The sequence below is a fragment of the Myxocyprinus asiaticus genome, chromosome 47 (assembly GCF_019703515.2).
Source record: "Myxocyprinus asiaticus isolate MX2 ecotype Aquarium Trade chromosome 47, UBuf_Myxa_2, whole genome shotgun sequence".
NCBI classification, from domain to species: Eukaryota; Metazoa; Chordata; class Actinopteri; order Cypriniformes; family Catostomidae; genus Myxocyprinus; species Myxocyprinus asiaticus.
The window spans coordinates 26,695,186-26,709,316 of NC_059390.1; the positions used below are offsets into that span (position 1 = coordinate 26,695,186).

At 36.9% G+C, this 14,131-nt stretch overlaps 1 protein-coding gene across 1 annotated transcript in view; it reads left to right on the forward strand.

Moving 5' to 3' along the window:
- Nucleotides 1-2,471: 2,471 nt before the first annotated feature.
- Nucleotides 2,472-14,131, forward strand: part of LOC127437000 (copine-8-like) — a 257,856-nt gene continuing 246,196 nt past the window's right edge. Inside the window, exons 1-2 of the mRNA XM_051691580.1 lie at nt 2,472-2,902; nt 10,664-10,784. Coding sequence (XP_051547540.1) covers nt 10,684-10,784 — 101 coding nt within the window. The 5' untranslated portion in view covers nt 2,472-2,902; nt 10,664-10,683. The remainder of the gene's footprint in view (nt 2,903-10,663; nt 10,785-14,131) is intronic.

Here is a 14,131-nt window from a genome sequence, read left to right on the forward strand (position 1 = left end):
ACAAAAAGAAAAGGTTAGAGTGGGCAAAGAAACACAGACATTGGACAACAGATAATTAGAAAAGAGTGTTATGGATCTTAACCCCATTGAGATGTTTGTGGGATCAGCTAGACTGTAAGGTGCGTGAGAAGTGTCCGACAAGACAGTCACATCTATGGCAAGTGCTACAGGAAGTGTGGGGTGAAATGTCACCTGAGTATCTGGACAAACTGTCAGCTAGAATGCCAAGGATCTGCAAAGAATTGCTGCACATGGAGGATTTTTTGATGATAACTTTTTGAAGTAGTTTAACTCTTTGAAGTATAAAAGTACCAATTTCTTTCCATAAGAGCAAAATCTGTACATTATTCCAAACTTTTGGCCACCAGTGTACATCTTGCATTACTGACACTACAAAACATATTAACAAGTACCTTAGTAATACCTTGTTTGTGGGTATATGCAATCCTAATATCATGTTCAGATATGTAACATTCTAGTACCATGATGTACCCTGGAGTAACATGTTAATACCATTGCATATGGTTATGGTAATCATTCAGTAGCATGGTATATATCAGAGCACATGGTATTACTGTCTGATGGCATTGCTGGTTCCACCACAGTACTTTTACGTAAGGGTAAGATCAGCCAACACACATATGCAGTCTTACAAAGACAATTTTTTTTTTTTTTCACTTGTTTGCTGAAATGATGAATAATGATCTTCTTTATCTATCTATCTCTCCATCCATCCATACATGTCTCCAGTGTACAGAGAGGATTGATTCATCAGGAGTAGCCTGTAAATCAATCACACTGTCTCACCAGGAAGAACAAAGACCTTTGATTTGTTGGACACACTCATCAAGAGGAAAATCATGCTATTTCTTTTCATACTGAGCTTTCATGCACACATGTGGCCACACATGTCTTAATGAAATATTTCACAAAAAAAACAAAATCATAAATAAATCAGTACAATTCTGTAAGTATACAGGTTTGAAACAACATGAGGATGAGTAAATGATGAAATAATTATTATTATTTATTTTATTTTTTTTTTCATTTTTGTGTGAACTGTCCTTTTAATTCAATATGTAGTGCCTGTCTCTTAATTATAGTGTTACATTTAAATCCTGTATCCTTCTGTAAGAATGCATTAGATCCGAATATTTAGATTGAAGATAGGGTGATGTGAGAAGGTTGTAGTTTAACTGGTTGGTGCAGAGAGATTCCTTACAGCAAAGTGAATTCCCGCTTATACTAAATTTAGATGAGCACCCTGTGAAACGGAGACAGCTGCCGGCCATAAGGTGCTGGATGTAAGGACAAGGGCTTACACCATGTCTGCAGGAGAGTGATAATCTAGAAAACTCCCATTATAATCAAGAAAGCTGCCTGCGAGTGCACGATTTGGGCTGATGTAACTGGATGATCATGTGTTAGTGTGTGGCAGTGAAAGAGTGTCAGGCAAACAGACACACACACAAACAAACTTATAGTTAGCTACTGTGTTTTCTATGCCAAGAATTACTATTACTGTTCCTCATAGGACTAGTAATTTGAACAAACCCCTAACTGAAAGGGTTAATTCAAGCGTGTAACTTGTCTCACACCATTTGTGCTATGGGCATCAGGTGGTAAAACAGTGGTACAGAATGATTAACATATTCATATACCAAGGTATATGGGTATCTGACATGATATGTCAAGCATTGCCAGCAGTGTTTCATTAACTTCAGGCACTTTCATGTCACCAGGGATGAATTTTTTTTCTTTATTTATTAAGTAACAAGGTAACTTTTATAACCAGGCCATCATAATTTATTTTCAATACTTTTCAAATACCATTTTATGTACAGATTTCACTGATTTAGCCTTGTCCCAGGCCCACACATTTAATATTAAGTATGAAAATACATTATAAAAAATATATAAATTATAACATGTTTAAAACTATTATCATCTGGAATAAATGTCTTTAATAAATTTGAAGAAAACAAAGAAAAATCAAGGTAAATATCACTAGTGAGCAGAATATTTTAATAAGGTCTCATTCTAATCAAGCTATAATTTTCCAAATTAAACAAAAACTGTGAAAATATTATTTATTTGTGTGTATTTTGGATACATAAAATGTTTACTATGATATTAGCCTTAGCAAGACAAAAGAATTGGGCATTTTATGTAAAAAAAATAAAAAAAAGTTATCAGCATCAGCGCACAGAATTCCATTAAACACAATACAGAATTTGAGATGTGCTGGAAATGAAACTGTGGTGGGAATTTTCATGACTTCCAATCTTCTGTGATGCATGTACAGACTGTACACCATTAGACATTGTCAGTGGACAAATAAAAAAAGAAAAAAAAAAAAAAAAAACAGAAATACGAAATAACTGGTGAGAGTGTGTATAACGAGGAGGAGGGCGTGGACGGGCCGTGAGGACACACGCCCGGTGCTGAGTTGCCTAATCAGCGGGAGGGAGATAAGGGAAGAGACGTAGACGCCAGAGAGAGAGAGCGAGAGAAACACATGCAGCCGCACTGTGTGTGTGTTTCTGTAGCTGTGTTTTTAGTTTGATGTTCTGTTTGATTAAAGCTTTGTTGTTTGTTCTCCGGTTCCCACATCCTCCTTTCCCGAACTGTTACACTGGTGCCGAAACCTGGGAAAGGAGGAAGGGCACGCTGTCCGGGAGAACTTGCCGCTGCCATCCACCTGGAAGCAAAGGAACCGCTGCCGTCCGCCAGGAGGAGGAGTCGCTGCCATCCACCAGGAGCCGGAGGAACCGCTGCCATCCGCCAGGGGATGGAGGACTAGCTGCCGTCCGCCGGGAGGCAGAGGAACCGCTGCTGTCTGCCAGGGGAAGGAGGAGCGGCTGTCATTCGCCAGGGGGGCGGAGGAGCGGCTAAGGACCGGGTGGGCCAAAGAAGACCGTTTCTTTTCTCTCTCTCTGTCTCTCCCGCTTGCTCTTTCTCTCTTCTCTTCCCTCCCATCATCTCTCTCAGATTCTCAGTAGGCAGGGAGGACCATCAGGTGGTGGATTGGCTGGAAGGGCAGCATCTCCAGAGATGGGGGGGGGGGTAAGCCAGTCCGGGTGGCACCCTGGCATAAATCGGGTGGTGGAGGAGTGTGACGAGGAGGAGGGTGTGGCCAGGCCGTGAGCACACACGCCTGGTGCTGAGTTGCCTAATCAGTGGGAGGGAGATAAGGGAAGAGCCAAGGATGCCAGAGAGAGAGCGAGAGAGACACATGTGGCCGCTCTGTGTGTGTTTATGTTGCTGTGTTTTCAGTTTGATGTTCTGTTTGATTAAAGTTTTGTTGTTTGCTACTCCGAATCCCGCATCCTCCTTTCCCGAAATGTAACAGTGCGAACAAGATTTTCCTTTCCAGAAATCCACAGTGCTAAAGGTGCCTGAATTTGAAGAAATACCCACAGATTTTTTTTAATAGTTTTTTATTAAAAACTTGTCAGACTGATCTTGTGGGGAAATCGCCTCAGTGAGGTCGAATTTTTTGTCTGCTAAAATTGGTCTACATTTTCAGAATTTACGAACTGCCACCCAGTGGTCAAAGGTGGAACTACAGTTGTACGCATGTTCACTTTCACTTTTTTACCAAACTTGCTCTCACTCACAGACACGCGAACAGACGAGTTAGGGGCTGTTCACACCAAACGTGTTTTTGCGCGTGTCTTTTCTGTTTTTCCATAGTTTTCCAATGTAAACACATGCTGGACGAATGTTAAGAAGAACTTCAAATTTTTTTTTTCAAAAACTCATGTTGAGGCACCTGCGCTCTGTTTCATTCTTTGCGCTGCGTCTAGATTGTTTTTAGCGCAGTTGTCACAAAGATTCAATATTCTGAACAAGTTCATGCTGCATAGAGGGGACTGTTACAGTGTTTCATATTATTCCAGATTGTTCTGCCCCAGGTGAAGTTTCAGCAAATAAATGGTAAGTCAATGCTTTTTTCCCTTCTGTTCTAATGTACAAAGGGGCTGCCATGCCTTGTTAAAACTGTGTATGTTTACTGTTTCAGTACTGTTTCAAATGTTGCCTATATGCTTACATAAAATACAGCCTATTGCAACAGTACTTGCTAGGAGATGAAATTGCTAGGAAAAGCAATTTTGGGTTTGGGTCGGGTTCGGGCTTAAAATCTGACGGTTTCGTTTGGGCTGGGTAGGGTCTCAGATACGGGTCGGGTTGGGGTTTCATTTTAAGGCCAGTGCAGACCTCTGCTTTCATCTGACACACTGTGCAAGTGCAAGACATGAGCAAACATTCACAAATCAAGTTGACATAATTACTACTCAGTTGTTTAATTTGTGAACGTTTGCACATGTCTTGCAATTGCACAGTGTTTCGGATGAAAGTGAGCATGCATACAACTGCAGATCCAGCTTTGGCCACTGGGTGGCAGTACGTAAATTCAGAAAACGCACACTGATTTTAGCATACCAAAAATATGGCCTCATTGAGTCGATTTTCCGGCAAGATCAGTCAGATTTTTACTCCACTTTAGGTTTAGGTTTGGAATGTATGTAAGGGGGTACAGTTCAGTGTTCGAATTGAGTCAGAATACCCCAAGAATACCTATGTGAATCCCTACCAAAAATTTAAAGAATAATTCAATATATTCATTAAAATTAGAAGTTTAAATATTTTAATGAGTTTTAAGACAATATTAAGATGTTAGACTTTATAATAGACTAAACTTTTTAGAATTTAAATAGTGGTCACCGTGGCTGAGATGCATAATGTAAAGTAGAGTTATAAATAAGAAGTAGCTCTCAATGTTACAGTTATTTGTTCCGTTTTAAACATTTTTTTTCTGTTGTTGCTATTGTTTATCAGCATGGCTCGCATATTTAAAGATACTGAGGGAGGGTCGCTCGTCAAAAGCACAGCATAATAAATTGACAAAGATATTTCTCTACATAAAATCAATGTAATAACTTTACAACTGTTTGATTGTGAGCTAACATGTAGTGTTAGATAAATACCGGCAAATCTACGTGCATATTAACTGCATGCATAGTAATAAACCTCTAGTGACGGTTTAGTTCTAAGATAAAAGATGATTTAATGTTAGTAATTTAGGAGTACCAACAATCATATATCAAAAAGAAGAATATTTTACCATTATTGTGTGGTGAAAATGAGGATCCGCTCTGCCAGTGTCACTCGGTCACCGTCTGTAAGTTCCTTCAGAAAACAGTGTGTGGCGTATTCGGGCGTGTTTAGACTTTTCCGACTTAATCTGGTTTAGGTTATTTATGAAAACTTGAACAGATAATGGACAATGTTGCGTTCTGTCATTGCAAACATTTGAAGAAAAAATTAGTTTTGTAAGTTTCTAGTATTCTAGTTTTTATGAAACACCAGGGGACCCCCAAGGCAGATTATGGGGGGTCCCTTAACTCTTACAGGGGTCCGGGACCCCCCAAATCCCCCCTCAATTCGAACACTGGTACAGTTTATAAAATATGTATTCCTCTTTACTGCATTACAGCCTGTAGAGCTGAAAACAATCCGCTTCACAACTTGCTTTTGGCGCCTCTCTGTGGACATACAGAAAAAAAAAAAAGCTCACACGTGCACACTCCCAACAACAGTTACCGCTTTGGCCACTGGGGGCAGTCTTTCGAATTTCATTAAGCACAGACCGATTTCAGCTAAAGAAAATTCAACCTACTGTTTCCGATTTCACTTTGTGATCAGCCTGTACATAAATAAACTCCTAACCCAAACTCTAAACCTAACCATAACAGTACTGAGATAAACACAGTATCCTTTCACTTACTTCTGTGCAAATGCATGAGATTTTCAGGGCATGAACAATTTGTCAGTGGAGCATTTAATATGTGTGCATATGTGTATCAAACATTTACTGTACACTGAGAGGTGACTGACTGGTTTCATTTAAGAACTACAGGTGCAATGAAATCTCTAGTCACACTTCAAAAACAAGTAACTACTGTAAGTTACTACAATGGCTCCATTCTAACTAATCAGACCTCTGTTATATTACAAGAGCCCACACAAAAGATTGTTTTATCTCATTTGTAAGTCCACTTAAATATTTAATGTCTCAATGTCTGTTTCACAAAAGAGCCACTTATATGAGGTCAGTTCAGCTCGGCCATTCATTAGGGATGGGTGATACCACTTATTTTCTTTTCAATCCAATACCAATAATTTCAAGTCCAATATTGTCGATACCAATACCGATATTTCTATAAAAAAATTTTTGACGATATCTTGGGATAAAATGGGTCATATTAAATATAATTTTTTGTCATAATTCAAGTCATTATTATTATTATTATTATTATTATTATTATTATTATTATTTTCATTTGTGAACCTAAACAGAAAATTATTAGACTTCTGTTTTGTTTACCCTTACAAAAAGTAACCATAGTTTCACTACAGTAAACATGGTATTTACTACTACAACATTACTGTAGTAAAACCATGGTTTCAACCAAAAAAAAAAAAAAAAGGTTACTACAATATCACTGTAGTAAAACCATGGTTAACTATTTTATTTAATTATTTATTAACAACAATTACCTGATTATAAGAAATGTAACCTTTAGATATGTTGTTATTATAGCCTGAATTTACTCCAGTTTCTCTGATTTTCTATCATTACCTCTACAAGGCACTGATCCCTCTTTTTTGAAAGAGTCTTGTGGCGGTGCAAGCACTTGTCTGCTTGTGTCTTTCAGCATGCATGTTAAGATGAGTGAAGGAAGAAATAGTTCCCATCCCGCAAAGTATTTGCTAATATAGCCTAATCCTTTTTATTTCACTTTGAAGCTTATGATTATTGTTCATGTTCATGGTAACCAAATAATAACATCCCTAGTTTAAAAAAAAAAAAAATTTGAATCATTATTTTTATGTGATGATCGATATTTTTGAGGATCGATCTAACCATCCCTACAATTCATATAATAGTTCTAACAGCAGCCAATGCTCACTGTTAATAATATGGATCCCTGTATCCCTGGAAAAATATTAGTCTTAGTTTCTCAGATTAAGAGAAGATTAATTTTTCTGTTGATATGTCCATCTTCAGCCACTCCTACATGGTTTCAATCATTGTATTGATCTGTAATAACTAGTGTACACCCTTGCATTGCTTGTCAGTTATAATAATGCTGGTAATCCATAACTGATGATGAAAGTCAATAATCACTGATGTTGATCCCTGTAATGGGAGTTGTTCCCTTGTGTTCAGTATCCAGCAATGCTGTGTATCCTCATTAATTCAACACAACATTCACCACGGCTACCCATGTGTAATAACTGGATATATTCAAAGCCTCTTGTAAATATAGTTATTCAACATGCCTCATCTATTAACAATGCAGCAAGCCTTAAAAGTAAAACAAAAGTAATGGTACTATGATATACTGTATGCCATGGTACTGAATGAATGCCATATTCATAGTCCATGGGTTTTACATGGTATTCCAAGATACTTCCAACAATACTTCCAAGAATGGTACATTGTGTTAGCTTCTTGTTAGTGTCAGTACACATATTGTAATTAAAACTCTTGAGAGGGTCGTATTCAACCAGTTGTCTGCTTTTCTCTCACAGAACAACCTACTCAACAGACATCAGTCTGGCTTCAAAAAAGGACACTAAACAGAGACTGCCCTCTTGTCAGTAGCTGAAACCCTGCGACTGGCAAGAGCTAACTCCAAATCATCCATCCTCATCCTCCTTGACTTGTCTGCTGCCTTTGACACAGTGAACCACAAGATCCTCCTGTCCACCCTGTCTGACCTGGGCATCACAGGAACTGCGCTTGGATGATTTGAGTCATATCCCACTGGCAGATCATTCAAGGTCTCCTGGAGAGGAGAGGTGTCCAAGACACACCAGCTGACCACTGGGGTTCATCAAGGATCAGTGCTTGGACCCCTCCTCTTCTCGATGTACACAACATCACTGAGGCACATGGCTTTTCTTGCCACTGCTACTCAGATGATCCGCAGCTCTACCTGTCATTCCAGCCTGATGACCCTACTGTCTCAGTTCGTATCTCTGTCTGTCTCTCAGACATTTTGGCCTACATGTAGGAACGACACCTTCAGCTCAACCTTGCCAAGAAAGAAGTCCTCGTGATCATAGCCAACCCATCTGTTCACCACAACCTCACTATTCAACTTGGTTCAACTACACTAACACCAACCAGAACAGCTGAGAACCTGGGAGTGGTGGTACATGACCAGCTTAATTTCACTGCACACATCTCATCAACTGCCCGGTCTTGCAGATTCATGCTTTACAACATCAGGAAAATCAGACCTTCCCTGTCTGAACATGCTACACAGCTCCTGGTCCAATCTCTGGTCATTTCAAGACTGGACTACTGCAATGCTCTGTTGGCTGGCGTTCCAGCTAACACAATTAAGCCACTGCAGACAGTCCAGAATGCAGCAGCACATCTGGTATTCAATCAGCAAAAAAGGGCTCATGTCACCCCAGTCTTGAATTTTGGCTTTGACTCTGGCTTTCAGGACAGCCAATATAACCACAACCTCTTACTTCAAGTCACTTCTTCAGGTCTATGCTCCAACTCGCTCTCTGTGATCCCATCACAAAAAGGCTCAAAGTCTATTTCACGATCGTTCACTTTCTCTGCTCCTCTGTGGTGGAATGAACTTCCAACCACCACAAGATCTGCTGTTACCTTCTCAACATTCAAGAACCAGCTGAAAACAATCTGTTCCGTGAGCACCCACACTAATTGCACTCACCACTGCACTTAATGTACAGGGAAAATAAATCCTTGTCTGCCTCTTTCTTCTGTGCTAGCATCTTTACTACTCCAGCAACTGTGAGAACTTGGCAGTCCTATACTGCAGATGTTGTTAAACTTCGTATGACAAATTGTTTGCTATGTGTCTCATTTGTAAGTCGCTTTGGATAAAAGCATCTGTTAAATGACTAAATGTTAATGTAAATTGTATATGATATGATATATGTTATAAAATGATATATGATATTATGTAATAATTTAGGTTTTAGGTATAATTATATATTTTATAATAAAATTTAATTTCATCATTTTGTTATTAAATTACAAAGCTAAAATATAATATATAGTACTATCATATAATATATAATATTTTATATTATTATAAAATTAAATAATATAAAGCTGATATTTTTTAAACATTTAACAATATTCATAATAGTATATATATCATATTTAATAATATTGTAGCCTATAAAAATATTATTGTTATTATTATTATTATTATTATTATTATTATTAATATTCATGTAATAATTAAGGTCTTTAGGTATAATTAGTTTATATAATATTTTATTTTAAAATTATATATGTAAATTAAATAATATAAAATTTAATATTCTATAATATCAAATTAATATAATTATTACATTTGTAAATATTTAACAATATTTATTATTATGCTATATTTCTTATATTTAATAAGAAATAGCCTAGAACTTTATTAAAGGGACAGTTCACCCAAAAATGAAAATGCTCTCATCACTTACTCAAACTCATGCCATCCCAGATGTGTATGACTTTCTTTCTTCAGCAGAACACAAACAAAGATTTTTATAAGAATATTTCAGCTCTGTAGGTCCATACAATGCAAGTGAATGGTGATCCGACCTTTGTAGCACCAAAAATTACATAAAGGAAACATCCATAAGTAAACATCCAGTAATCCATAAGACTCCAGTAGTTAAATCCTTATCTTCAGAAGCGATATAATGGATGTGAGTGAGAAACAGAACAATATTTCAAAAGTCATTTTTTACTCTAAATCTCCACTTTAACTTTCAGATGTGAAAGTGAAACTAAACAGGCACCACATGTGACTGTCAGATGTAAAAGTGGAGATTTAGGGTAAAAAAGGACTTACATTTTGATCCGTTTCTCACCAACACCTTATATTGCTTCTAAAGGTATATATTTAACAACTTTCCTTTATGTGATTTTTGGAGATACAAAGGTCTGATCACCATTCACTTGCATTGTATGGTCCTACAGAGTTGAGATATTTTTCTAAAAATCTTTGTTTGTGTTCAGCAGATAAAAGAAAGTCATACACATCTGGGATGGCATGAGGGTGAGTAAATGATGAGAGAATTTTCATTTTTGGGTGAACTATCCCTTTAAGGGTAAGGGGATATGATTATTATTATTATTATTATTATTATTATTATTATTATTCATGTAATAATTTAGGTCTTTGGGTGTAATAATATTATATTATATAATATTTAATTTTGTTACTTCATTTTAAAATTATTATTATGATTATGATTATTATTTCTCCCTGGTTTTGTTGTTGTTGTATCTGTAACGGCATTGTCAGTGTTAAATCTGTTTTGAGTCTCACATGAATTCACAGAAGAATTCGCCAAGTGTGGCATCATTCTCCAATGCAGCGCCACACACACACACACACACACACACACACACACTCTCTCTCTCTCTCTCTCTCTCTCTCTCTCTCTCTCTCTCTCTCTCTCTCTCTCTCATGGAGCGCATAGGGGACGCTGTCTCTGTTGTGGACTGACATAAGCTCTGCTTTCCTCCGAACAATATTTCGCAATCACCCATGAACTGACTAGCGTCAAACGGTGTCTCCACACTCTTCCGTCTAAACAGGATAAGGAGAGCAAAACAGTATGAACAGCTGCGGCTTCCTGAATATGGCGACGATAGGAGACTTCGACCCGCTCAACGCCACTATTCCAGCCACAAAAGTTGAGATCACAGTCTCATGCAGGTGAGGAAACCTTTACGCACCGCTCACACCTTTACGCATGACGGCATTTTGGCACAACCGGCATATACTGTACAGTAGAAACACTAGACTGTGTTTGTGGAACATCTGGAGAAAACAATTACGTGTGGCATTTTTTTGGGGGGGTGGGGGGGGGGGTTGGACATGTTATTTACAAATAGATCTCTGTTTATCCTGTTTATTTGCCCAACATTACCATGCCTAAGTGTGAATATGCGTTGAATAATACTTACTCCCAGAGTTGTTAGAGATGTCACTGTATTACGCACCAAAACAAAAATTGGCCACACGGCTGCTCCCACCAGCAGTTAGTCAAATACAGTCTAGTGTACAATAAGTTTTGTTTTGTTACTGGTATAACTGTTTAGTGCTTTTCTGGAGTGGATTATAAGTTCAGAACTGAAAACAAGATATTGTTTACAAAGAATACAATAAAAGATGTCATCATTGTGCTTTGCTTTTGTGTGTGGGTGAATTCATATGGTATACTGCTGCTAACTATATATATATATATATATATATATATATATATATACTGTGTGTATACATAGATAATAATATTATTTAATAGACATATTATTTAATATGAATGAACCAACCTGACTACGACAGATTACGGCATCAAAAGTCATTCTTAAGGCTTACAGTAAATTGAGTAGAAACAGATCCTTTAAGTAATAATTACAAGTTAACACTTTAAACGTGTATATACTGTACATACACTGTAAACACCTGGGGGGGAATCTTACCCTTTATAGACATCATTTATTATTTTTAACTTTTTTATTTTATGTACTACCTTTATGAAGTTGGTATATCATGGGGACAATTATTTAGTCCCCATTTTGTTGCTGATTACAGATTTTACCTTATTTTCAGGGCATTTATTTCAAGCATGCCACTTTTATTTCAAGTTTGGAAGTTGTTTATGGTGATTTTAGGAGACGTCCTTTCAGTCCATAGTGTCACATTTCTTATAACACATTTTCCTTCTCATACATACGCTTGCCATAATTTAAAATAGAAATTGTGATGATCACTTTGGCTAATTTCACATGCATTTTTATTAATAAATCATACGCATAAGTGCGATTACTAATGATTCACCTTTTCAACTCTCTCTCCCATAAGTAGCACGACTCTTTAGTCATGAGCCATTTGCAGAACGATTATCTCATATTTCTTCACAACATGTGTTTGTTGGTATGCTTGAAAATATGTGATGACTTATTTGTAAAGAAGAAAAAGAATGTTAAGATTGTCTCTTGCTATGTACAGTATACACTTTATGTATAGGAACATTTTTGTTTGTTGGATATTTAAAAATGGTCATTTATACGATTAGTTCTTTATGCATAAGAAGTTTGTGGTGCATCTGGCTTCGCTCGCATAAACAAATGTGAGTGGGCAGGAGCTGTCCGCTCAGCCATTGTGAAGAGATGTTGACGGTGAATTACTATGCTCCATGTCCCCTAGGGCAGGCTTGCACAACAGGGAATACACAAACACACACACATACACGCGCAATCTAGGAGCTCTTTTGCAAGACTGCACTGGGCGGGAAGGAATATTGGTGGTGCCATGGTTACGATCAGGTGCATTCCTGTGCTACAGAGCCACTATACCACTGTCACCATGGTTATCATTGGAGATAAGCAGAGGAGTGCCTTGTTTTCATAGCTTCAAATTAAAAAGCATAAAATCAGATTAAAATGAAGCATGTGTATCCACATGAAGCACGAGTTTTAAAGACCTACTTGAACTATGGGGTTAGTTCACCTAAAAATGAAATTCTGTTATTATTTACCCACACTCATGTTGTTCCAAACCCTGTCAACTTTTCATTTTTGGGTGAACTTACTTTAAGCCACAGGTGTTTTGTGAACTTGAATGTTGCGGAAATTAGCTGGGGTTAGTTTAGCCGTTAATTATGTTTCATTGCGACCAGAGTTCAATTTTCAGCGTGAGCGGTTTCTTGGCTGTGTAATTATCTGAAATATAGGAGTATGAGGGTGTTAGGTCACTGTAATCACATAAAGAATGGTGAATGGTCACAGAGTGTCAACCCTGACTGGTTTATGCTTGTTAAATATAGTATTTTATTTTATTTAACCAGGTTATTCCCATTGAGATTTGAATCTCTTTTACAACAGAGACCTGACCAAGAAAGGCAGCAACCAGATCTAGACAGTATACCACATAAATACATAAATCAACAACATATGAAACAACATAAAAACACAATCATTAAAAACAGTTACAATCAAAAGATTGTAATTCCTTGGACTTAATCATTTTAAATTCACTAAGAGTAATTAGATCTCGAAGTATGTTTTAAGGTAATGTTCCAACTTCCAAGTTCAGGTTCTCTATTGACGGCTTCTGATTTCCACCAAAAATATATTTCAACATGTCCCATGGTTTGTAAAAAATGAGAAGAAATCTTACTTAGCCCTCCTATTGCATTAGGAAAATGCATACCCCTCTTGTGTTAAAGGTCATTTTTGACCCGGGTTGAAAACCGTTTAAAATGCATATATTCTTGATTATTTTATATTTTTATTATATGGTGCTTAAGACCCCTCTTAAGGAAAATCTGTTTTATTGTGGTCCCAAAGTGTATAATGATAAAAAGAAAACACATAAAATATTAATAGATGAACACAATTTATATGGAATAATAAAAATAAAATAAAAAACTTGATTATTAGCATATTACCAGTTAAAACAGTAAAAAAAAAAAATACTCTCTCCATGTGTTTGTTTGTGTTTGGACAAACCCCCTTTTGAGAAGACAGTATGCACTTTGTGGAAAAGATGCAGTACCCAGCGGAGCAGATGGGGGAGCTAGATAACATTATGGGCTAGGCTAGGGGCTAAATCTTTGAAAATGTTAAATATTTTAAGTCAAATTTGATTCATAGATGTACAAAAAAGTATTTAAAGCTGCAAAACATCAAAGGCCAAAAATGAAAGGCCATAACTGCTTCTTGCCATTTGGCACAAATTTGACCGGTTAAGACAAGAGATGTAACATATATTAAAACAAAACAAAAAAAGAAAAAATATTATCATTTTTTATTGTTATTGTTTATTTTGATGGTGTTGACAAAGTCATAAAGTTTGGTTCTAGTACGGAAAACTATGCATAATTTAAAAGATCGTTTACCGGTCTCGGGTCAAAAATGACCTGCAAGCTATAGGAGGATTAGAGTAATACACTTTTCAAAAGTATAGCTACATGACTTTACACATGTTAAAATGAGACTAGTGTGATAGAATCGCTTATTAACATTGTCTCTGCAAAGTTGTATCTAATCTTTCAGCTC